The sequence below is a fragment of the Gossypium hirsutum genome, chromosome D06, assembly GCF_007990345.1.
Source record: "Gossypium hirsutum isolate 1008001.06 chromosome D06, Gossypium_hirsutum_v2.1, whole genome shotgun sequence".
NCBI classification, from domain to species: domain Eukaryota; kingdom Viridiplantae; phylum Streptophyta; class Magnoliopsida; order Malvales; family Malvaceae; genus Gossypium; species Gossypium hirsutum.
In genome coordinates, this window is record NC_053442.1 from 14199652 (window position 1) to 14226518 (window position 26867).

General features: G+C 34.2%; 3 protein-coding genes and 1 pseudogene across 10 annotated transcripts; all 4 read left to right on the forward strand.

The window, feature by feature from the left end:
* The first annotated feature begins 3282 nt into the window (after positions 1 to 3282).
* Positions 3283 to 4722, forward strand: LOC107901079 (protein BIG GRAIN 1-like B). The gene has a single exon (XM_016826934.2). The coding sequence runs from the start codon at positions 3561 to 3563 to the stop codon at positions 4629 to 4631; it is 1071 nt and encodes a 356-aa protein (XP_016682423.1). The 5' UTR covers positions 3283 to 3560; the 3' UTR covers positions 4632 to 4722.
* Positions 4723 to 8721: 3999 nt separating this feature from the next.
* LOC107901078 (protein SAWADEE HOMEODOMAIN HOMOLOG 1) lies at positions 8722 to 10869 on the forward strand. Of its 8 annotated transcripts, none has more exons than XM_016826932.2 (6): positions 8722 to 9282; positions 9377 to 9422; positions 9565 to 9703; positions 10181 to 10262; positions 10346 to 10397; positions 10634 to 10869. In XM_016826932.2, the coding sequence occupies exons 1-6, from the start codon at positions 9206 to 9208 to the stop codon at positions 10667 to 10669; spliced, it is 432 nt and encodes a 143-aa protein (XP_016682421.2). In that variant the 5' UTR covers positions 8722 to 9205; the 3' UTR covers positions 10670 to 10869. The 8 variants fall into 8 exon arrangements, with proteins under 8 accessions (XP_016682421.2, XP_016682419.2, XP_016682417.2 ...); XM_016826930.2 differs by having other exon boundaries at positions 8735 to 9282; positions 10118 to 10262; positions 10626 to 10869; XM_016826928.2 differs by having other exon boundaries at positions 8735 to 9282; positions 10118 to 10262.
* A 9533-nt stretch (positions 10870 to 20402) lies between these two features.
* Positions 20403 to 20915, forward strand: LOC107899950 (uncharacterized mitochondrial protein AtMg00810-like). Its single transcript, XM_016825685.1, has 2 exons — positions 20403 to 20627; positions 20736 to 20915. Exons 1-2 carry the CDS (start codon positions 20403 to 20405, stop codon positions 20913 to 20915), a joined length of 405 nt encoding a protein of 134 aa, XP_016681174.1.
* A 2777-nt stretch (positions 20916 to 23692) lies between these two features.
* LOC107901077 (vacuolar protein sorting-associated protein 2 homolog 1-like) lies at positions 23693 to 26296 on the forward strand (annotated as a pseudogene).
* Positions 26297 to 26867: the final 571 nt, after the last annotated feature.

Below are 26867 nucleotides of genomic sequence, written 5' to 3' on the forward strand. Positions count from 1 at the left end.
TACTAAAAATATTTACGGACTCGATTTATAGAAACAATGTCTCAAAACTGTATTTTTCGATACTATTGACTTTCGGGTTGTTACACCTATGGAATAACTTTTTTTGAGTAGCAGTTCCAAAAAAACATACTTCTACATCAAAAAAGCGTATTCGAAAAAATGTTTGGAAAAAGAAAGGATATTGGGGGGCCTTGAAAGCTTTTTCATTAGCCAAATCTCTTTCTCCAGGGGATTCAAAAAGTTTTTTTGTGCGCCAAATAAATTTGGAGTAATCTAAATTGGTTTAACTCCTTTTTTGAATTTTTGAATATCTTTTTTTCATTTCTCGGGGGGATTCTTATTTTCCCTATCGCCCATTTGTATTTGTTATGTTAGTGTTATAATAATTTGTTATTTTTATAATATTCAATTTATAATAATAAATAATTAAATTATAGAATAATATTTTTTTTCTATTTATACTATAGCAGATCGCGGAGCACATATGTATAAGAGCTTTAACTGGGTTGTCGAAACTAACCCATTAAGTTTCAATTTTGTAACTTTATGAATCATTATTTTTTCGAATTACTATATCTCCTTCCCCTGTTTTCAACCCAATGGAGAAAACCCCTTTTCTAATTTAGTGGATATACAAATAATGTATCAATTTGAAGTGATCTAAAGAAATCTTATGTTTGTATAAGAAAATGTAAGAAAATAAATCAAGACATATTTTTAGAATTCGAAATTCGAAATACTTTTTTGAAGTATGGTACAATTATGACAGGAATCGAAACACTTTTTATATAACGTAACGAGTACAACCTAATATTTAGTTCATTTAATAAATCCTTAAAACAAACGCAAAGTGCTTACGATTAATACAAAAATTACATAAATATTTTGACATCGTTGGGTGTGGTGCTGAAATTGTGATCTCTAAAAATTATATTTTTTTCATTCATTTATTCAGTCAATTAATAAGCATTTTTTTAAAGATTCATAAAAATCATACAAAAGAATGAGAAATGAATCATCAAAAAATGAAATTGATAAAGAACTCTCTTTTTTTGTTTTGTTGAATACCTATGAGTTCTCCGACTCACGAACATTCCAACATATGGGTTTCATTGTTCCCAACCGGCTCACACTGCGGAGCTTGCCGATATATTGTCTTGTGGCCCATTCCCAAAATTTGAAGTAGTAGAAACTGTTGGAACATTTTGCCCAGTATGAAGCCTTTTTTTACCATCCACATCTCCTATTGGATTTTCCTCAGAACCCATATCCATCAAATCTATAGTTGCCCCATCCACTTTTTTTTTCCCTTTCCAACTCCATTACCTGTTATCCTTGAAATCCCTCTTAAATTAACTCCTAAATTTATGCTTATCTCATGTAATAGATGAAATTTTCAAAAATCCTCTGAAAATATTTCCCTACCTAAATCGAATCCCACCTAATTAGTAGTCTCATCATCCCTTTCCTTTCGTGATAGGTGCTAAAAATAACATATTTTAGTCTCATTCTTAATATGTTTTTGGGTGATTATTCGATATTAATGGTGAATTTTATGCTCTAATCCTTTAAATTCATATTTTTATACTTAAGAGAGCAATTGGGAGCAAAAGGAGTGAAAAACAGGCGAAAACAGAAAATCATAGCAAGTTACAAGAGCCATATAGGCTGGACCATTCCACACAGCCTGGACACACGACCGTGTAAACCACACGGGCTGCCATACAACCATGTGACAGGCCGTGTCGATTTCGTGAATTCTACTCAAAAAAGCAAAAAAAACGCGATTTTTAGGGTTTTTCAAGCATTCTAAGACCTGTATATGACAAAAATAAGAAGATAGGAGGGAGCCGTCATAGAATATTCAAGAAAACAACTCGAAATACACCATTGAAGCAAATTCTGAAGCATATTTTCGTTAAGATTGAAGACTCCCAGTTGCTTTCTTAAAGATTATAATGAGTTTTTTTTATTTCTTTCGGACATACTGTCTCTGGGATGTTTTTATTTGCAAGCATGAACTAATTTTCTAAATACCTAGGGAGATGAACCTTATGATGGATTCTATATTTTAATTTTTTTATTTTACACAATAAATAGTTAGATCTTGTTCTCAATTATGTGTGATTAATTCTTAGTTTAATATTTCTAGACTATTGATCCATGTTTGATATGCTTAAATCAGAGGAGGAATAGACCCTATTTAAGAGTAAATCTAGTGTAATTGAGTGGAGTTGCATGCAATCCTAGAAATAGGACGACATAAATCTACCAGATTAGAATCATATCTAATAGGGGAATTCATAGACCGAGTTAATTCATAGACCGAGTTAATGCTGGAATCACACTCCCACAATCATCAATCCAGAAAATCAATGAAAACAGAAACTACCAAACAAAAAAAGAAAAAAATAGAACAACGTGCCACAAGAGTAAATAAAAAAAACGTGCCATAAGAATATATTTTAATCGAAAGCAACTTTATATTTTTCACACAATCACATTTTTTAAACTACCTAAATTTAGATGAAAAATAATAACAAAAATTGAAGGTTCTTTTTCAAAATCATCCTTTAGGAGTTCATTTTACTTTGTGGTTATTCAGATAGTCCATTTGTAATAGTTTGATATTTGTGGTCACTCATATTTATATTATACATGTTACACTTTAAAAAATATATTATTTTTATAATATTTTAGTAAAAAAAAATCCTCTCTTTTCAGTTGAAAAACTTATAATAAATTAATAAATAATCTGAAATATGTTATATATGGTAATAATTTTTGTAGTATTCATTAAAGAAAACGAAATTTGCTTTCATTGGAGTATATCTTTTTTTCTGATTGAGGTAGTAAAAACAGGGTGATAACTAGTACAAATTAGTGAATGAAAGTGAAAGATGAAAAGGACCAAACAATACGCACTTCATTGGTATCTAATTGGCCACTGCCTCAGCAATAACCCCCCTCAGAAAACCCAACCCCTTTGCAGTTTAAAAACATCATCAAACTTCAAACAAAAAAAGAAAAAGTTACCCCAACAATCAAACCTGCAACAGCCTGGCACCCCCACCCGCACGCGCGGCACTCCCTCCTGCTTTCACTTTTTCCTCAGTTACATCAACGGCAAGTACACACACAATTGTCTCTTTTTCTTTACTTTTTTCACAGTTCAAATCCCCCCCTACTTGTTTATGCTTATTTAGTGCCGTACACTAATACTTAACAAACATATATATATATATACTGGTAATAAACAGAACAGTCCAGTTCACATTGAGGAATTTTCTTCTATTTCTATACCCATTTCTCTCTCTCTCTCTCTCTCTCTCTCTCTCTCTCTCTCTTTCACATGATCTACTTGCATTCTCTACTTAATTGTGTCTTTGCAGCTTTTGACACTTTCTAAGTAGACATTAAAGCCTTAAATTACCCCCTTACTGTCCTTTTCTTTTGTGTCCCTTCTTTAATCTCAAAATTCCCTTGTTTTTCCCGTATAAATCTCTGTTTCCCCTGTTTTTGTTTTGTGTGTGTATGCAAAACAAAGAAAACAAAACACCATGTATAGAAGAGAGAGCTCCGTGATAGATACTACGGTTCCTCAAAGAAGAAGAACCCCTTCTTTCTCTTCAACTCTTTTGGACGCGATTTATCGTTCCATCGATGAATCAAACGAGCCGACATTGTGCCATTACAGGGAAACCAAAACAACTAAGAAGCAGAGAAGTGGTTCCAGTCTTCGACGGGCTATTATGATTGAGGATTGGGTTGAAAAGCAGAGCAATCAAGACTCAGCTTCGCATTTCAACTCCACTTCGACCTCCTCCGATTCTAGCAATGGCGCTATCTTCTCATCTTCCGAAGCCGAGTCAAGTTACAAACAGAAATCGAGAAGATCGAAACCGGACAAGAAGGACAATCAAGAGAAGGCCAAGAGAGAAGGAGGTGGTGGTGGGTTCAACAAAACAAAGCTGAAAGCATTGAAAATCTATGGTGAATTGAAGAAAGTGAAGCAACCCATTTCCCCTGGTGGTCGTATCACTAACTTCATAAACTCCATTTTCAATGCTAATGCCAAGAAAGTGAAGATGTGCTCTAATGGAGTTTCAGAGGATGTAAATTTCCTACGAAAATCAAAATCTTCAGCTTCATCACCCACTTCGTTTTCCAGGTCTTGCTTGAGCAAAACACCTTCTTCAAGAGGTAATAACAATAACAAGTACAGTAATGGCAATAAAAGGTCAGTTAAATTTTGTCCAGTTACTGTCATTTTGAATGAAGATTCCAGTCCTTGTGGCCACAAAAATATATACAGCGATGATCCCAGATTAATGTCCACCTCAACTGTTCAAAAGACTGTTAAAGAATCTGCAGGTAGCACCAGTAAAGCAAGTGATTATCTAAGGAGCTATCAAAGAAGAGGTATCGGGAAACTGGATTTGAGAGGCTTTATTGAAGATTATGATGATGAAGAAGATGACGACGATGATGATGGACTGAGTTGTTCGAGTTCGGATCTTTTCGAGTTGGATCATCTTATTGGAATTGGAAGGTACAGAGAGGAGCTGCCAGTGTATGAAACTACTAGACTGAAAACTAATCAAGCCATTGTTAATGGCTTCATAGTGTAACCTCATTTCTCTCTCTCTCTCTTTTCATCTTTCAAATTGTAATTATTGGCTTTGGGGATTTCCAAATTGAAAATTCAAGTTATTTGAGTGACTATGATTCTCTATACCTTTGCTAAGCTTTGAAAATGGAAAAGAAAAAATCACTAAGATGGTGAAAATTACTAAAGCTTTTGAACAGTGGAGATCAATGTTATTCTTCACACAGTGATAAGTGAACCGTTAAAGCAATACAGAAAGTCGAAATAACAAGGAAAATAAAGTGAAAAAGGAAACAAAAGCAGACACAAATCTTCACCCCACAAGAGAAGGGAGAAAGTGAAAACTCTTTGCTTTATTTTAGCACATGGCCTCAACATCCCAACATAAATTAGTTCCCCCTTTAGGTCACAAAATTTAAAATAAAAAAAATTCCATCATTAAAATCATTTTCCCCATTTCTTCACATAAATGATGAATTTCGATATTCGAAATTCAGATTGATCGGTAAAAGTATTTTACAGGTCCTTGTGTTATAATGCAGAGTGTATGTTAGTCTCTATACAAAAGCTTTGGATTGGCATTTATTTTAATATAAAGAGTAACGTCATTCCTTGCTGCAAATTTGGCATTGGCTTGAGTCGACTATCACATCAATGCTTAGATTTTGTTGGACAGATCCATGGCTATGACGTTGGAAATGGACCTTTGAATTTCTAAAACAGTCGACAAAAGAGACAGCTGATGCTTGACAGTTTTGCCAAAGCCAACTGTTGGAGTTGCCTAAATTCTGTCTGTCTTGACCTTGACCTTGTACTTATACCATCAATTCATCATCATAAAACAGACTGGAATCTCAAGGATTTTCTTTAAGAGTTGTTCTGAGGGATATCATTTCTTGATTAGGTGTGATTGGACCAACAACAGCTTAGATAAGATTACCATTTTCGTTGTAGTTTTACCCTAGCATAAATAAGCTACATTTTGTACTCACATCACATACAGATTGAAGGGTTTCTGCAGTTTGGTGTATTATATGGTGTGAATCATGCTTCAAACAGAAGAAAATTGCAATCTATGATTGAATGCTAATTGTTTGCAGACAAGTAGGGCCACATAAGGAATCTCAGAAGTCAAAATATCGCAGGATCAGACATGATATCCAAAAAAATCCAAACGAACTTTTGCAGTAGAGGAAAGAAAATTTTTCTAAAAGAAAAGTTAAAAAAAGTTTTGTGAGCTCCTTTGGGGGATGAAATGAGACAGTAGAGACTGGCCACCGTAGTTGACTTTCTTACTAATTCTATCAATTACTGCCATACCAAAAGAAGAGAAAGAAAAAACTTGGAGAAAACCCAGAAAGTAAACAAAAAAAAAAGGTCAAGTTTCCACTTGAGAATGGTGGGAAGATATTTATTTAAGACCAACACATGTCATTCTCAAGATGAGTTTCAAAATGGGCTTGCTTTGAAATGAAGATAAAAGAGATTCAACATAAATCTCTTTCAACAATGTCATGTCTTAGCTATATGATTCATTACACATTTGATCTTTTAAACTCCAAAATAATTGGCAAACTACTGTTGTAGATATCGAAGAAACAGTAATGTTATGGATGCTTAATTTTTGTAGTAAGAGAAAAAAAAAACAAATACCAATAATTAAGGAATAAAAATTAAGCTCCAGAAAATACAAGAAAATTCAATAATAGAGAGGAAAGAAAATCCATAATATAGATAATTTGCCAGTAAGTATAAGTGGAGCATGTTTCTCAACAACCAAACACAAATTTGTGGTACGTAACATAGTAGGTTACTTCCATGCTGTTGTAGCAAATGCATGTGAAGCAAGCAAAGCAATGCCGTAGCCATTACCCTAATTGGTTCCAAAGGATAATAAGTAGTAGTACTGATAGTTAAGCCAAGGACCACTGCCCAGCTATGTTAAACTTCATTCACCCTCCAATGTGTTGGAACATTTTTAAGTTATATCATTTAATTTTAAAAAAAAAGAATTATAACTATTTAAAAAAATATTATTTGAATAGTTACAAAATTACAAGAATAATAATTATTATTTATTTATTCACAAAGACACCTATTGAAAGATGTCTTTATGAAGAGACATGAAAATTCCTATAAATAGGAATGAGATTTTATTTGGAAATCATATCAACAAATTCTAATATTCTTTCTTTCATTCATTCATTTTCTAATATTATTAGATTATTCTATAAAGTATTACTGCAGAAATCCTTTGTAGAAATTGAGTTTTTTGTTATACATTGCTCAGTGCATAGTGGACTATTCTCGTCAGTGCAAAACGCAAATAGGCATTGGCTTCATTGTATCCTCGAGGTTAAATTGCTTGGAACTCATTTGCACACCGAAGGTAGGTGGGGGCGAATATAACCTTAAAGATAGTGGCTTGATACACGCCTTAGAGCCTGTCCTATTTCTTCTTTTTCTGTTCGAGTTTCGATCATGTGTTCGAGATTTTCCTTACCGGAGTTTTGAACTAACAATTTTAAGGTTATATTTTATTATGACTACCACAACACATGAAAGTGGAACACTAAGGGAGTTGGCTTCCAACTTTGTTAAACTTGATCCGTTTGATGGTGGCAATTTTCGACGATGGCAGAAAAAGATGCACTTTTTATTATCAACTTTGAAGATTGCTTATGTTTTGGATACTCCAAGACCTGAAGAGAATGAAAACGAATCTGTTGCTGCAACCCGAGAAAGACAAAAATGGGACAATGCTGACTACATGTGCATGGGCCACATATTGAATGGTTTATCTGATGGTTTGTTCGACACTTACCAAAACGAGGTCACCGCTAAAGAATTATAGGACAAATTGGAGGCAGGATACATGATCGAAGATGTTACAAGTAAGAAATTTCTTGTCCTTCGTTTCAATAATTATCAAATGGTTGATGGTCGTTCTGTTATGGAACAATTTCGTGATATTGAAAAGATGCTGAATCAATTTAAGCAATATGATATGAAAATGGATGAAATGATTGTGGTATCCTCCATAATAGACAAACTTCCTCCATCTTGGAAAGACTTTAAAAGAAGTCTAAAACATAAGAAAGAGGAAATATCTCTTGAGGCTTTGGCAAATCATCTTCGTATTGAAGAAGAGTATCGAAAACAAGATCAAAACCTAAATTCTGAAAATGCCAAAATACATGTTACGGTGGAAGTACAGACTACTAAACCATTCAAGAGAAAGTTCAATCAGACTGATAGAGCACCTAAGTTCAAAAAGAAAAAAAAAGGACTCATGCTATCATTGTGGAAAGCCGGGACATTTCAAGAATGAATATCGATTTTTAAAGAAGAAATCATCTTCTAAGGCTGATAATAACGAAAAGTTCATTGCAATGATATCTGAAATTAATATGGCACAAGATGATAATACATGGTGGATTGATATCGGAGCAACCAAACATGTGTGCAAAGACACACTACACCAAAACAGGCTTTTAGCGGCGTTTTTAGTGGCGTTTGGATAAAAAACACCTCTAAAAATCAAGCAAGATCGAGTATTAACGGTGCTTTTAGGAAAACGCCGCTAAAAATGAGCATTAGCTGCGTTTTCCAAAAAGCGCCGCTAAAAATGAGCATTAGCGGCATTTTCCAAAAAGCGCTGCAAAAAACCTAAGCCTAATGATGTCGTTTTTTGAGTTTTCGAGGCTTTAGCGGCATTTTTGAAGAAGCGTCGCTAATGCTCGGGTCTTTAGTGTCATTTTTTAAGAAGCGCCGCTAATGCCCGGATCTTTAGCGGCGTTTTTGAAGAAGCGCCGCTAATGCTCGGGTCTTTAGCGACGTTTTTGAAGGAGCGCCGCTAATGCTCGGGTCTTTAGCGGCGTTTTTGAAAAAGCACTGCTAATGCTCGGGTCTTTAGCGGCGTTTTTGAAGAAGCGCCGCTAATGCTCGGGTCTTTAGCGGCGTTTTTGAATAAGCGCCGCTAATGCTCGGGTCTTTAGTGGCGTTTTTGAAGAAGTGCCGCTAATTCTCGGGTCTTTAGCAGCGTTTTTAAAAAAGCGCCGCAAAAAATATTTTATTATTTTTTTCCCCCTTCTTTTCCCAAAATCGATTCCCCCCACTCTTTTTCCCCCCAATTCCTTTCTCCCCTACCCGATTCCCTTTATTTTCCCCTAATTTCCCCAAATCGTCAGCCCTTTTATTTTTCCCAAACCATTTCTCCCCCTAACCCGATTCCCTTTATTTTTCCCCCTAATTTCCCTAAATCGACAGCCCTCTGCATCTCCTCATCTTCTTCCTCACATTTCATTCGTCCCAAAAAACATCTCTATTCCTCTTTTATACAAACAAAAAACAATGGCTACATTGTTGCTTCATCTTCTTCCTTTACCATACTTCATCTAGCTTAATTGTTCTCCATTTTCGTATTAGTTAACGCAAGAATCCCCGCCCCGGTGTTACACTGGTGGATCCTGGGAAACTGCTCATGTCACTTTCTATGGCTTATGTAGCTTGTTTCTAAACAGCTATTATGCTTTGATGGGATCATGAAACAGATATTTTTCCATTTTGTTACCTCTTTATGCATAGATTGAAAAAATGGAAAAATTGTTCATGGAACCAAGAGAGCAGCTGCAGAGTAAAGAGTTTTGTCAAAAACTTGCAAGAAATTTTAGGTTAGTTGAATTTCATGTATCTCTTCTTAGACCCCCCCTTTTTTATTTTAATCATATGAATTAGATGACACTTAGATACATGTTGTCTTTGTAGTTCATCCTCAGGTCGTGCTGGTAAGCCCATTGTTAAATGGAACGAGGTCATTCTTTGCTCTCTTTCTTTCATTTTCTGCATTAGTTTTCTTATTATTTCTCTTATTTTCGTTCAATTTTGCATATGTTGTTTTTATTTAACAGTTTAGGAACTCTCCTATTATCCCTAGTCCAATATTTTTTTCTCAGGTACAAAACTGGTTCACAACTAGGCAACAAGAAAGCGAAGTGAAAGTTCCTTCAGTGACCAATACATACAAAGATGAGTCTGGACTTCCTCAAACTTGCTTTCTAAATTATGGAGACCAAAGTTGTCAGATTCTTAAAGGTGTGTCTCTTTTCAGGAGTTTAAAAAAAAAGTAATGCTTAATTTGCTACTTACTTTAGTGCAGTGACCTAATTCAGAAATATAAAAGCTCTATAAGCATTGATGAGCCCTTGACTTTGTATTTGCATGTAATGTTAGATATAAGCTAAAAGTTCACCAAGCCTTAAAATTTGGTTTTTGATTGGCCTTGCCTGTGTAACAATAAATCATAAAATGTCTTTGAGAAACAAGGCCAAGAATTGGGTTTCCTCTTTACTTGTAGAGTAGAACTTCTACCAGTATACATTTGTTTGTTGATGCTCTTTTTTACTCTTATATTCTAAACTGTAGAAATCTTATATGCGTTTCCTGGTCATTTTTGCTTTTGCTTTGTGATCTAGAAATAAAAAGCAAATTATAACTTTTATTACTCAGCTGAAGCATCATGTTTGTGGAAAAGCATGTATCCGGTCGCCAATTCTTTTTTCTGCTTTCTAGGTTTGGTTTCAAAAGTGGGAGAAAAGGTTTCAGATCTATCAGAACTAGAATTTAAGGCAAAGTCATCAACATACAGAGCATGGTAAATACATGAGTATTTAAACTCAATAGCAAAACTTAGGCTTTCTATTGTTATGCATAATAACATGCATTTGTTATGTGCAGGTATGATGTTGATATGTTTCTGTCTCACCGAGTTACCAGTTCCAGTGAAACTGTAAGTATCTAGATCATATTATTCTGATCACTGCCTAGACTGATACTCATCCTGAGCTAACATTAAACTGTTCTTTGTTGCTGTCAATCATATTACGAGTGAGATTGAGTCGAACTTTACATGTAGGCAGTTTGCACCAAAGTTTGAGTTTATTGTAATGATTCTGAGTGTTTTATTTCACAAGTTATTTGATAAAATGTATTGTTTCCTAAAGGAAGTTCGTGTTAGATTTGTAGGATTTGGAGCTGAGGAGGATGAATGGGTTAACGTAAAAAAGGCAGTACAAGAACGATCCATCCCATTTAATGTTGTATGGAAAAGCCAAGGCTTAGCACTTTTTCAAGTAGAGTGTTATTTAATGTTGTATTCCATGGTCGTTTATTTTAGTCGGAACTTGAATTAGGTGTTACTAAAACAGGATTTTGTAGCTACCTTGTGTACTAGCTTTTTTAATCATGATTGTTAATTAGTACGTGTTTTGTAGCTTCTTTTATATTTGGACGAGTTAATATAGATCAGATGAGCTGTAAGGTAGATTGCTCATTTATTTAAACATAATATTTTAATTCTAAATTTAAATTCATTAATTTTTATATTTACCTTTAAAGTTAAAATTTTAATAGAAAATTTAATTTAATTAAATTTTTTATCCTTAAAATTATATAGTTTAAAGTTTAAATTTTAAAAATAAAATAAAATAAAATATTTATTATAGAAATAAATATTATTTAATTAGATTTTTTTAAAATTTATGCTTTTAGTGGCGTTTGTGAAAAAGCGTCGCTAAAAGTCAATGTTATAGCGGCATTTTTAATTAAAGCGCTGCTAAAGGTCATAAGCTTTAGCGGCGTTTGTGGGAAAAGCGTCGCTAAAGGTCTTGTTCTTTAGTGGCGTTTCTGGGAAAAGCGCCGCTAAAGGTCTTGGTCTTTAGCGGCGTTTGTGGGAAAAGCGCCGCTAAAGATCCCGGTCTTTAGCGGCGTTTGTGGAAAAAGCGTCGCTAAAGATCTTGGTCTTTAGCGGCGTTTTTAGAAAAAAACGCCACTAAAGTTAGCAACGCGGTCTTTAGCGGCATTTTTTCCGGTGCTTATCAAAGCGCCGCAAATACTTTTAGCGGTGTTAAAAAGCGCCGCTAAAAGCCTGTTTTGGTGTAGTGACAAAAGCATGTTCACAAAGTTCACACAATGTGAAAATGACAATTTCTTGTACATGGGAAATTCTTCCACCGCAGCAATCAAAGGCAAAGGGTTTGTTGAACTACAATTCACTTCTAGAAAAGTTTTAACCTTAAATGATGTATATTATGTACCAGAAGTTAGGAAGAATTTAGTGTCTGAAAGTCTGTTGAATAAGTTTGGTTTCGAACTTGTTTTTGAGGCAGATAAGTTTATTTTGTCTAAGGGAGGAATTTTTGTGGGGAAAGGGTATATGTATGAAAGCATGCTCAAACTCAATATTATTAATAAGAATAAAAATATTATTTCTGCTTATATGGTTGAATCTTTTTATTTGTGGCATTATAGATTAGGTCATTTGAATTATAGAAAATTGAATGACATGTATAAATTAGATTTAATTCCTGTTTTTAATAATAATATTGAAAAATGCAATACATGTATGTTGACTAAAATTATAAGAAACCTTTTCCCTAAGGTTAAAAGGAAAAAAAAATTGCTTGATTTAATACATAGTGATTTATGTGGCATGCATAATACTCCTACATTAGGTGGAAAGAAATATTTTGTTACTTTTATTGATGATTGTTCTAGATATTGTTATGTATATTTATTGCATTCAAAAGATGAAACGCTTGATAAATTTAAAGTTTATAAATCTGAAGTTTAACTTCAATGTGAATCATTTATCAAGTGCTTAAGATCGGATAGAGGTGGAGAATACTATAATCTAAGTTATTTTGAACTCACTGGAATTGTCCATCAAGTTTCAGCCCCTTACGCACCACAACAAAATGGTGTAGCTGAAAGAAAAAATAGAGTCTTGACTGAAATGGTAAATTCAATGTTATCATATTCAAGTCTTGAACAAGGTTTTTGGGGAGAAGTTGTTCTAACAGCTTGTCATATATTGAATAGAGTTCCTAATAAGGAAACTAAAATAACCCCCTATGAACAATGGAAGAAAAGGAAACCAAACTTTAATTATTTGAAGGTTTGTGGTTGTAGAGCTATTGTAAAAGTTCCAACACCTAAACGTAAAAAGTTAGGTGAAAGAGGAATTGAATGCATATTTATAGGTTATGCACATAATAGCAAGGCATATAGGTTCATGGTAATTGAACCAAATGATTCAATTTCAATTAATACTGTTATTGAATCAAGAGATGCTATCTTTGATGAAAATAGATTTAATTTTATATCAAGACAATTACAACCACAACAATTTATTCATTCTTCAAATGAGAATGAGATTCCATTGAAACAAATTGATAATAATGATGAATCTTGTCAAGAATTAATAAGAAGTAAGAGGATTAAAAAGGTCAAAGATTTTGGACCAGATTTCATTATGTTTCTTGTAGAAGGAAAAGATGAAAGTATATGCAATAAGATACCTTATTGTTATAATATTGAATCTGATCCTATTACATTTGAAGAGGCAGTGAAATCTCAAGACTCTGTTTTTTGGAAAGAAGCAATAAATGATGAGATGGATTCAATAATGGGAAATCAAACTTGGATCTTAGTTGATCTTCCACCAAGTTCCAAACCAATAGGTTGTAAATAGATCTTCAAAAAGAAAATGAAGGTCGATGGAACCATTGAAAAATTTAAAGCAAAGTTAGTAGCAAAAGGTTTTACACAAAGACAATGTATTGATTACTTTGATACCTATGCTCCAGTAGCAAGAATTGCTACAATTAGACTCTTAATATCACTTACCTCTATATATAATTTGGTTGTTCACCAAATGGATGTTAAAACTACATTTTTAAATGGTGAATTGGAAGAGGAAGTGTACATGGAACAACCGGAAGGATTTGTTGTTCCAGGACAAGAGCATAAGGTATGTAAGCTTGTTAAATCTTTATATGGGCTTAAAAAGCACCAAAACAATGGCACCAAAAGTTTGACAAGGTTGTTTTAGCTAATGGCTATAAAATAAATGAATCGATAAGTGCATATATAACAAATTTGAAAATAGAAAATGTGTCATAATTTGCTTATATATAGATGACATGCTCATTTTTGGCACAGATTTGGAACAAATAGAAAACACAAAGAAATTCTTGTCAAACAACTTTGCTATGAAGGATATGGGTGTAGCAGATGTTATTCTTGGGATTAAAATAACCCGAGATGAAAGCATTATAGCTTTATCACAATCACATTACATTGAAAATATGCTTAAAAAGTTTGATCTTTTCAACTGTATACCAGCATCTACTCCCATGGATCCCAATTAAAATTAGTATCTAATGATGGTAGGAAAATTGATCAATTGAAATATGCAAGTCTAATTGGTTGTCTTATGTATATAATGACTTGTACAAGACCAGGTATTGCATATGCTGTTGGAAAATTGAGTAGATACACAAGTAATCCAAGTAGTTTGCATTGGAAAGCTTTGAATAGAGTACTTAGGTACTTAAAGAAAACTATTAACTATGGATTGTGTTTTAATGGATATTCTCCAGTTTTAGAAGGGTATTCGGATGCTAGTTGGATTACAAGTTTGGAAGATCATGCATCTACTAGTGGATGGATCTTCATTCTTGGTGGAGGAGTCATTTCTTGGGGTTCCAAGAAACAAACATGTATTATTGATTCCACCATGGCAGCAGAATTTATTACATTAGCCGCTGCATCTAAAGAAACAGAATGGTTAAGAAATTTGCTTTATGATGTACCTTTATGGCCTAAGCCAATTTCATCTATTTCTATCCGTTGTGATAGTGAGGCTACTCTAGCAAAGGCATATAGCCAAGTATATAATGGAAAGTCTAGACACATTGGATTAAGACATAGTTATGTTTGACAATTAATCTCCGATAGAGTGATCACTATTAATTATGTGAGGTTAAGTGAAAATTTGGCAGATCCTTTGACAAAAAGTCTTGCTAGAGATGCAGTAAAAAGGACCTCAAAAGGGATGGGACTCAAGCCTATTAATTAGAGTCACCCATGATGGAAACTCGACTCAACGCTTGGTATAACGTCAAGTCTTGAGTTCAATGAGACAAAGTACATCATTAGTATGTGACTGTTAGCATTATAAATAAATCCATCTTAAGATTAAAGTCCTAGGTACCCGTAATGATAAGGGAATGATGAATAATGTATTCTTAATGGACCCATAACATAAATATGTTAGAGTGTTATAATTACGGGAACACTTTTGATGGGATCCACTTATGTGAGTGGAAGTGTGGCCGCTTCTAGGAGCTCAAGGGCTTGGCTCTGACAGCACCCCTGAAAAGAGGACATAGACACATGGCCATAATAGTGTCCCTAGATACTATGCATTGACCGGTGTTGAAATCATTGTGTGAGATGTGTTCAGTTAATCAAATGGAATAGTTGGTTCAAAGCTTAGTCTACCATGTAATTTCGATTAACTTTAACATGTTTTCACTAAGTGAAGGTTCAATTGTAAGACACCTTTATTTATGCAAATTGATTTCCAAGAATATCAAAATCTAAATATGTTGAAAATAGGGGAAGATTGTTGGAACACTTTCAAATATTTATAGTATCCCAATGACTATAAATGAATGGGTGTAATTAATCAAAAGATAAATCTTTTGGTCATTGGTCAAAAGTTATATCATTTGATTTAAAAAAAATAATTATAACTATTCAAAAAATATAATTTGAATAGTTAAAAAATTAAATGAATAATTATTATTTATTTATTCATAAAGACACCTATTGAAAGATGTCTCTATGAAGAAACATGAAAATTCCTATAAATAGGAATGGGATTTCATTTGGAAATCATATCAACAAATTCTAATATTCTTTCTTTCCTTCCTTCACTTTCTAATATTATTAGATTATTCTATAAAGTATTAATGCAGAAATCCTTTGTAGAAATTGAGTTTTTTGTTATACATTGCTCAGTGCATAGTGGACTATTCTCGTCAGTGCAAAACGCAAATAGGATTGGCTTCATTGTATCCTCGAGGTTAATTTGCGTGGAACTCATTTGCACACCGAAGGTAGGTGGGGGCGAATATAACCTTAAAGATAATGGCTTGATACACGCCTTGGAGCCTGTCCTATTTCTTCTTTTTCTGTTCGAGTTTCGATCGTGTGTTAGATATTTTCCTTACCGGAGTTTTGAATTAACATAATGCTTCTACTTTTGTCTTAATAGATCCATGCATTTTTGGTCAGTGACGTCTCCTATTTTTGGTTACAATTCTAGATATGGATGGCTATCCTTTGACCATTGATACAATCTAAATACAAATTTCATTATATTTGTATGATATTGACACGTTAATAAATTTTGTTATTTGGCTTATCACGTGTTGGTATATGATTTATACTATATTTGGATTATTTTCTTGTATTGCACATCTAAAATTGTTACGTTTTGTTGATATAAAGAGATTAAAATGATTGGAATGTGGTTTCCAAGATAAGATTGGAAAGAGGATAAGCGTGGGAGAGAGTTGAGGATTTAATTAGGGGTGAAGGTGTTTGTCTTTCTTTGAGTTCAAAAGTCTTAAGGGGATTCTCTCTTATGGTGCCACGTGCTTTTCTTATTGGTTTCAAACTCCTTGTAAGTTAATTAGTTTATTGATGTCTTGTCGTCATAGTAACTTATCTTTAATGTTTTAATTGTAATGTCTAAAAGATGAATATACGTAATATATAGAGAGTATTAGAGTTTATGAATTAGTTAAGTAGTTACAGTATTGATACTCTAGTAATTCTGGTAATAACAACTTTGTAGTTGAGTTGTAATATAACAGTTAAGAAATCAAGTGTATAAATGTAATTTCATCCATATATATGAAAAACAAGAATGAATTTTAGTTTGATTAATATCTTATTTGCCTTTCTTTAGTTTACAAATCTTTTCATGGTATCATTCGCCTAAGTCCTAGGCATCATCTTCCGCTGCATACTATGGCAAATTCTAAAGAATTTGCCACTGCTCCTCATGATCCATAACCTGTTCCTTCGGTTCCACTTCGAGCACCATCGTTCAATGTTATTGATGGGTTCAAGATTATCGAATTTGTAAATGGAACACTGTCCATTCCATCGCGTTTTGTACCTCATCAAGGAGGAAAGTTAGTTCTCAACCCTGAGTTTTCTTTGTTTCATCAACAAGATAAATTACTGGCGTCGTGGTTGTTATCCACGATTAGTAGTCTGCTATTATCGTGTTTTATAGGCATGACTATCGTAAATGATGTTTGGAGCACTGCACATTGTCTCTTCATCGCTGTTATTGGAGCAAAAGTGTCTAGAATCAAACATGAGTTGCATTCAATTAAAAAAAGGTACTATAACAGTTAAATAATATATTGTTAAAATATAGAATGTTTGTGCATTACTTGAGGCTTCAGGACACTAAATCTTGGATTCTGAGAAAGTCGAGATAGTCCTTGTGGGGATTTTGTCGGAGTTTGACTCGGTGGTTACACTCGTATCATTCTCGTCTGAACCTCTACCCATGAGGAGGTTAGTTGACATTCTTCTAGAGTACGAAAATAGACAGCAAAAGATGACGCTAGAATTTCTGTTTCAGGCAAATCTGGTTGGGTCTATGACTTCGGATCCTCCATTTTATGGGTTGACGATGGCCATGAAGGGTGGTCGTGCGGTTTCTAATGGCTATGGATGGAACAACCGAGGGCGTGTGCAGTGCTAGATATGTGGTCGTTTCAGGCATCTGGCACAACGATACTATTATAGGTTCGATCATAGTTATGGTGATCCACCGCGACCGGTGTTTTCATGAGAGCCTTTTGTTCTGCCGAGTTATGTTGCACCACTACCTAGACATGGTGCGATGCTTGGTGCACAACCTAGTGTATCTACTGTTCTCTAGGGCTGTGATCCAATCTCTCCAGCGCCGTAGTGGTTTGATTGGCGGTGCTCTAGTGGTCCGATGCCTTGGTAAGGAGTGGCGTATGGTGCTCCCTCTCTGACAGTTGCTTATGATGATTTTCACCCTAATTTGGATACTTATGGTGAGGGTTATTCCTCAAAGAGACATGTAAGTGGGCCATTCAATGGGCTTAGTGTCCATAATGTTACTTTGGGTAAGCTTGTTGTGTTTAATACCCATAATCCTAGTGGGTCATATATTGTTGCTGAAACAAATGGTCCACGATACGAAGCCCCGAGCGAGGTGTTTTCAGGGCCCGAATCATGATACCGGTGTTGGGTCATTCTTTTCAAGGCATGTCATGGGTTATTTTGAGTGTGTGGGTCTTCTACGGGTTCCCGATGTTTTATGATCCGAACACTCAAATGGCAGTAAGTCTAATACGGTTACGACCGGTTATGGTGTTGACTCGGGTTTTGGAGCTCATACGTTTGGTTTTGATAAGCCTATATTCCTACACTTGTTGGGAATAATAATTCTACATTGTGGTATCCTGACTCGGGAGCGACTCATCATGTGTGTAAAGAGGCATCTGCCCTAAACAACTCTACTCCGTATTCAGGTACAACTCCGATTTTAATGGGTGATAGAACGCATGCTAAAATTGCGTTTATGGGTAATACTACCTTAAATTCCAACTCTAAATTATTGCATTTGTTTAACGTTTTACATGTGCCTCAGATTTGTAAAAATTTGTTGCCGGTCTCAAAATTTGCTCTAGAAAATAATGTTTATTTTGAGTTTCACCCTTTTCATTGTGTGGTAAAGTACATTCAGACTCAAGGCATTTTGCTGCAGGGTTACACACATGATGGGCTTTATAGGTTTTCGTCAGTTGGTTTGACTGATACCAGTGGTCCTCCATCAACACATCATGCCGCAGTACGATCGGGTTCCTCGACTAATGGTGTATTCAAACTTTGGCACCGTTGTTTGGGTTACCCTTCAACTCGAATTTTTCAGTCTGTTTTGAAATATTGTAATGTAGTCACAAATACAAATAATCTTGTTCATGTTTGTACTGTCTATCTAAAAGGAAAGTCATTCTACTACTGTATATACTGTGCCGTTTGAATTAGTTGTCTCAGACTTATAGGGACCTGCAATTGTTGATTGTAGGGGTAATTGGTATTATGTGTCTTTTGTTGATGTTTACCTAGTTATTTCTCATTCAACGTAAATATCAAGCAATTGACTACTTTATCAGTTTCGGCAAATGGTCAAAACTCAATTTGAGAGAGACATTAAATAATTTCTAAGTGATTAGGGTGGTGAGTTTCAGTCTTTCACATCGTTACTCGCACAACAGGGGATTATTCATCGGGTTTCATGTCTGCATACTTCGAAACAGAATGGAGTGGTTGAACGAAAACACTGGTATATTGTTGAGGTCAGTCTCACCCTCCTTGCTCAACCGCACTTACCAATGCGATTCTAGGGTTATGCTTTTACTTGTGCCATTCATCTCATCAATCAGTTACCCACTCCGATCTTGCATAGTAAGACTCCATATTCAATACTTTATGGAAAATTTCTAACTTATGATCATCTTCATATTTTTGGCTGTTGTTATTTTCCATATCTTCGTCCTTTTAATAAACATAAGTGGAGTCTCGATCTCAGTCGTGTACTTTTCTCGGATATAGTCTGCATCACGCCTGACGGGAAAGTTTTTATCTCTCGACATGTTATTTTTATGAAAGTAGGTTTCTGTATCATGAACATCCTTCATCATCTCCCGTAACAACTGAGTGTGTCACTACGTATATTCCTCTTGTGCAGTTGTTGTCCTCTCCTTCTAGTTCTCCTGATCAGAATACAGAAAATCCTGTGCTCTTACGTTATGATTCGTTTCACTTGGGTTATACTACTACTCCATCACACACACCAGTAGTTCCCTCTACTACGATCAATTCTTCTCCACAACTTGGAAACAACCCTTCTCCCGCACCAGAATTTTTCGCCACTGTAGTCGATCTTCCTCAACCTACTGGGAATACACATCATATGGTGACACAGTCCAAAGCTGGTATTTTCAAACATAAAGTTTTAGCTGTTGAAACTGCTAAAAATGAGCCTCGTACGATTGATGAAGCTTTTGCTCATGAGGAATGGAAAGTAGCGGCTCAAGCTGAATATGATGCATTAATTCGTAATCGCACTTGGGAGTTAGTTCTTTTGCCACTAGGGAGAAAGTCGATCGGGTGTAAATGGTTGTTTAAGTTTCAACGAAATCCCGACGGCATTATTGCTCGACGGAAGGGGAGATTAGTTGCCAAAAGTTGTTCTCAGGTACCAGGTTGTGATTTTCAAGAAACCTTTAGTCTTGCTGTTAAACCAGCCACCATCAAGACCATTCTATCAATTGTTGTGTCCCAGCAGTGGCAGCTACAGCAAGTAGATGTAAATAATGTTTTTCTCAATGGTGAGCTTACCGAAGAAGTCTTCATTTATCAACCTCCTAGATATGTTCAACATAATGCCGATGGGTAACCTTTGGTTTGTTGGTTAACAAAGGCGTTGTATGGATGACGACAGGCTCCAAGAGGGTGGTTTGATAAGTTGAAATCCTATCTTTTTTCCATAGGTTTTGTCAAGTCCAAATCTGATGCTTCCCTGTTTATACGTATTATTGATGTGGCTCATATGTATACGTTTGTATATGTTGATGATATTATCGTTACCGAGAGTTCAGCTCCTAATATTGACGTGTTTGTTGAACAACTTCATTCTATGTTTTCACTCAAAGACATGTAGGATCTTCATTATTTCCTAGGTGTTGAAGTCACTCGCCTGACTAATGGAACTCTTCATCTATGTCAACCTAAGTATGTTCTTGACTTGCTTGATCGTTGTCATCTCATTCATGTTAAGGCTATTCATACACCTATGGTTAGCTATTCTTTTCTGTCCAAAACCATGGGTACTCTAATTGAAGACCCTAGCGAATATCGTAGTCTTGTCGGTGCTTTACAATATGTCATGCTAACCCGGCCTGATATTACTTATGCTGTGAACCATATCTGTCAGTTCATGCATGCTCCCACATATGTTCATTTTGTGACATTCAAACGAATTTTACACTATTTGAGTGGTATGGTTGATAATGGTCTGCTTGTCAAACCATCTAAGAGGCTATCTTTGGTTGGCTATGTTGATGTGAATTAGGGGTTAGATTTTGATGATCGATGGTCTACTACAGGATACTATATCTATTTTGGTGATAACCCTATCTCGTGGTGTTCTAAAAAGCAACAGGTTGTGTCTTGTTCCACCGCTGAGGTTGAGTATCACGGGTTGGCGGCTGCAACTATGGATGTTACATGGCTAATGCCTTTATTAAGTGAACTTCAGTATCTTTCTGTTGATACACCAACAATATGGTGTGATAATTCGAGTGTTGTTGCAGTGGCAATCCGGTTTTACATTTAAAGTTTAAACATGTCGAACTTGATCTATTTTTTTTCTGTGAGAAAGTTGTTGCTGGGTTTCTTATCGTCGAAGAAGTTTATGCCTGTGATCAAGTTGCTGACGTTCTTACTAAACTGTTGTCTGCATCTCAATTTTGTAAACTTCGACAGCTCTTACGAGTTTCGAAGGTTGGGTAGATAGGTGAATATTAGAGTTTATGAATTAGTTAAGTAGTTATAGTATAAGTACTCTAGCAATTCTATTAATAACAACTTTACAGTTGAGCTGTTATATAACAGTTAAGAAATCAAATGTATAAATGTAAGTTCATCCACAGATATGAAAAACAAGAATGAATTTGAGTTTGCTTAATATCTTCTTTTACCTTTCTTTAGTTTACAAATCTTTTCAGAGAGCAAATATCCTTTTTATGTCAAGTAAATGGTTTGATAGTTTAGATTCGTATATATCTCAACTTGCAAATAAATCCCCTCTACAAAAAATTATTCAAACCTTAAAAATAATTCACATAAAAAATTAAATTCAAACTAGATAAAAAGAAGTATTTGTAATGATAAATAGTTGAATGTATTTTTGAGTTGTGGGAGATAAAATTTTGTGAAACAAGAGAATCATCATGTCCAGCCAACTTATGGACAGAAGATACCTAGCAATAAACATTTATCATAACTCTATAATAAACTCACCACGTGGCCGATAAATTAGAGATGTAAATCAAAATTTTAGTAGTGGTGTATATGTTTGCCAGCACAAAAGGTGCAATTATCAGTATTTACTGTAGTTAATTTGCAAATTTACTGTGCTTAAGCTAACAATAATTTCAAATGGCCCCGCTTGTTTAGACTGTGTGGGGTCCAAGCCACGTGATCTCTGCTCCTTGTAGCTGGACATGGCAAAGCCCACCGAGGAGCGCGTGTGATGCAAATAATCGAGAGTGAGAACTGAGGATGACATAGCCGCACGTGACCGCCTGCCCTTCTCTGTACAAAGCATGTCCGCCGAGCGCACGTGTGCTACGATTTTATTGATTATTTTAAGGTTCAGAAATCAGTAAGAGTTTTAAATGCGAGAAAGCTAGTTGAGATAAAAAGAGAGTGTCCTCACCGCGTGGGTATATTCTTTTTTTAATCACAAATTTTCTGTCAGAAAAAGGAAAAGGTGACACGGTTTTGTTAAAACCACCACTCGCTCGTACAGGTATTCATGGCTTGACTTTGATTTAAAATTTGGAGTTATTTTTATTTTTAAGTTTAAATTCATTTATCAAGTTTTATATTGAAGTTCGAACTCAAATTTGAGTTCGAGGTTTAATAATATATGTTAAGAGTAATAAAGTAATTTAATAATTTAATAATATAAAAATATAGAAAATTCGATAAGGCTTATAAATTGTTTAAGTCAAGTATTATTAAGCTTGAATTTGACTTGATTGATAACTTGAACTTGGCTTGATAATTATCGAATCAAATTTAAATTTTTTTAGTCGAACTTGAGTATCTTGTAAGCACCAATATCTCATTTACACTTCTAGTCGAGTTTATATATCTAATTTTACCATATTTGAGTGGTTTATTGAGTTAATGTTACTTTTTAATGTTGCAAGTAATTATTGAATTTTTATAAAATAATAAATATGATTATATGATTTTTTTTGTCATTTCAAGTTAAACCTATTGTTCCGATGGAGAGAAGAACCTATGATTAGCTTTTCAGGAAATTTCCAAACGAACAATTTCAACGAAATCTTTCAATTTCTTATTTTAAAAAAAATACTTGATCAGATTTGAACCCAAAACACTATAATTTTCAATATTTTTACCATTTCAACTAAATCAATTTTTAAAATAATATTTTTATAAATATATTTATTACAAAAAGTTTTTTCACATCTAATATATAATATATATAATCAGCATAATATTTGTTTGCTTAAGTTCAGCCGGGTTTTAGAGTTTACTCAAATTCGTTTATATTTGTAAATGATTAATTTAGAACTTCTTTTAGACTCATTCATATTATTTTTAACTTTTTTTATAAAAAATTATGTAATTCTAATTTAATATTTTGTATATTTTTATTAAAATTTTAAATATAGACATAGTTTAAATGATTACATTATAGTAATATTATATATTATTATAAGCTTAATTTTTGTGTGATACAGAACAAACTGCTTATAACATAATATAATATAAACTTATATTTTTAATGTCAAAGGATTAAATTGAGAACGATTAAAGTGAAAAAAAACTTAATCAAAAAATTGTCAGTTTATTCCGTTGGTATGATTTGAACATCAACTGAATAAATGCACCTAAACAAAAAATGGAAATACTTAATCAATTCAATACAATTTAATCCAGTAAGCATCTGCTTCCCGTAGCAAGAGAAAGCCCAATATTCAGAGGGCCAATATGGGTAGGCTATAGCACTCAGATGCAGCCGCGTGGGAAAATGGATTATATCTATTTAGTCTATACTTTTTCAAAATTTAAAATTTCAGTATTGACATAAATAATAATTATTAATTGAATTTTTATCTGAGTAATATAAGAAAATAATGAGTGGATATAATACTACGCATATAATAATAGTTTTTCTGCCTCAAAATTTAAAAATAACAGAACTTAACCTAATGAATTTAACTGTTATTATTTAGTGAGGATTAAAATTAAAAATAATACAGAGATTAAAAACAATTAAATTAAAGCATAGAGGCTAAATCCACGTAACTTTCTTAAAAATAGAAGGACTAATAACAGAAATTAACCATTTGTCTATACCCAATTCCATTCATTAGCAGCCGTTGTCCATGTACGGAGTCAAGTAGCAAAGAAGTTGTCTTGGCGGGCGAGCGATCAAACATACCACCTCGAAGAAGCAATCTCTTGTGGTGTACCATCCGATGCGTTTTTATACCAGATCAGATCGCCGTAGCCACCACCAAATCGTGTTGGGACAGTTTTCGTAGCATCGACCGAACATGAGTTTCCTCTTTGGCAAGAGAAAAACCCCTGCAGGTATCAATTTTGTTTTCAAATAATTAGAATTTGTATTAATTTCGAAAATCGCTACTGATTTTGTTATGATCTGTTCGCATTTGAATTTGATGAAGTGATTTTATATTGAGGGCTTTGGTAATTGAATAATTAGAATTAAGGATTTCGACTGAAGTAGTATGTTTCTGATAGTTTTAGAAATAGTTGTGAATTCTGCTAATGACAGGAATTCGAATGCTTTATTTTGTTTATTTGGTTTAATTTTGGATTTTAGGATCGAGTAATTGTATGGTTGTTTGCTAGTTCAAATTTCTAAAAATAAGGTTTTGCGCTTTATTGAGCCTGTCACTTTAGTGTATCAAAGATCAAGCAAACAAATTAGGTGAATTGTGTATTTTATGGTTCTCAATTCATTTCCCCCAATGCCGGATTGTCAAGTCATTTTGTATTGAATATATATATATATTTTTCAGAGCTTCTGCGAGAAAATAAGCGGATGCTCGACAAATCTATTAGGGAGATAGAGAGGGAAAGGCAAGGTTTACAGACCCAAGAGAAGAAACTGATTGCTGAGATTAAGAAAAGTGCAAAGCAAGGGCAGATGGTGTGTTACATATATTTTTTACAATTTTGTTTTCTATTTTTGCTTTACTTTTTTACTTATGTGTAGTTAAATTTCTCTTAAAAAATTGGTATATATAGGATTGAGAGCTTATTAGCTTGGCATTTTTATGTTTTAGTCAATTATGTGAAGCCTTTTTTCTTTTTTGGTATAAATGAGGTTGCTTTATTGGTGATTTTGATTATGTACTGGCTTGATTCGATGTTTGATGACTAGTTTTATATGTGAATGACATGTTTGCTAGGATCATATTAATTTATTTCTGATTGTTCTCTACCACTTTACAGATAGATATGATGAGTCATTTTTCTTTTTCATCTCACTCACAAAATGCATCAATTACACTTTGCGGCAATTTGGTAGCTTGAGTAATGTGTATGTCTATTTTGCTTCGTATTAGTGGACTAGTGCAGTCATTTCCTGTCTAATTGCGCTTCAATATTGTATTTCGCATCTCTTATCTTGTGAAAGTAGGTTTCTTTTAACTTTCAGATTTAAAAGTTATTGTATATGATCTGCATGTTTCTTATTGACATGAATGGGCTTTGCTGTCCACCGAGCCTACTATCCTCTAAATATTTTGTTCTCGGGATTTTATTTCAGGGAGCTGTAAAGGTGATGGCAAAAGACCTTATCCGGACACGCCATCAGATTGAAAAGTTTTTTAAGCTCAAATCACAGCTCCAGGGTGTATCTCTTAGAATTCAAGTATGTACTTTTATCCTTGCATTTTATCTGTGTCAATGACTTCTAAGTGTGCAATTTGTTTTACCTAAGTGCTTGACATAGAAAATTATGGCCACTTCTGATGCTTGTTAAGTAGATGGAAGTCGATGGCTATAATTGTGGGGGGGCTATTACAAAAACTTTTGATATATGCCCTGCTCCGTACCATGTATGGGAATTTATATGTGAAAATGAAAAAAAGAAGATAAGTTGGAACATCAATTAACTTGATTCTCATCTGAAATTATTTAGAGTTGGGGGATAAATGAACTGCATAAGCAACCGATGTACATTGCAAGATTGAAGCCTAGTGAATTTACAAGTTTTAATTGCTTATAAATCATAAAGTTTGAAACTCGACTGAATTTGCTGTACTGTACAACATCCAGACATTGAAATCAACACAAGCAATGGGAGAGGCAATGAAAGGTGTGACAAAGGCAATGGGACAAATGAACAGACAGATGAACTTGCCATCCCTGCAGAAAATTATGCTAGAGTTTGAAAGACAGAATGAGAAGATGGAGATGGTGAGTGAGGTGATGGGTGATGGGTGATGCAATCGATGATGCTTTGGAAGGGGATGAAGAAGAGGAGGAAACAGAAGAATTGGTGAGCCAGGTTCTTGACGAGATTGGAATTGACATCAACCAAGAGGTACTATTTTCACCACTTCTTTTTCAGCATATATAAGCACATATAGCTTGAATAGGCTGTCCTTACTAACCCTGCTTATTTGGATCCAATCACAGCTCGTAAATGCACCATCAGCTGCTGTTGCGGCACCAGCTGCAAATGGTAAGATTGCACAGGTGGAAGCAACTGGCAATGGTGACAGTGGGATAGATAGTGACTTACAGGCAAGGTTAGCAATTTGAGAAGGATGTAGTAACTATGCCTAATTACTTGTGTCTCTGTGTTCCAACTTGGAACTGCGTATGGATTTTAACATTTGGGAAACATGTACCAGAGTTAGTTGATACAGGATTTCCAAAAACGTGGAAATTGTAATAAATTCGCCATTTATTCTTAAAGTAGAATAATTCCAAAGCAATCCGGGATGCACGAGATGAAATTACTTATGTCCAATATCCACGAACCTTGGGTTACCTCCCTAAAAATTTAAGAGTTGAAGGTCAAAATAAAATTTCATATCATTTTAATATATAAATAAGTTGGAAATACTAAAATTTGAACTCAAATTTCCCACCTATACAAAATAAACACCAACTCAACTATTTATCCATTTTGAGCTTTATTTCATAATTTTAATTCAAACTGTTAAATTTTTACAAAAACCTAACTCCAATTAAACTCACCAACTCAATTAGAGATGCAGCGATGATTGCTTTTACTCTCATCTCCTTGTATCTGCATTTGTTTAAAACTACCAGCACAATTAAGTTGAGGAGAGAAAGAGAGGTGAGTATAAATTTCTTTTGTGATATATTATGGAGATTGTTCAAATAGAGAAATGGGAAGATCTATGTTAGTAAAATATAATTCATTTGGTTGAAATTTGGGAAAGATTGTATATAATAAATAATATTTTATTTGGCTTCTATTTTCCAACAAGTTTGAAATGAATTGGATGTACATCGAGTC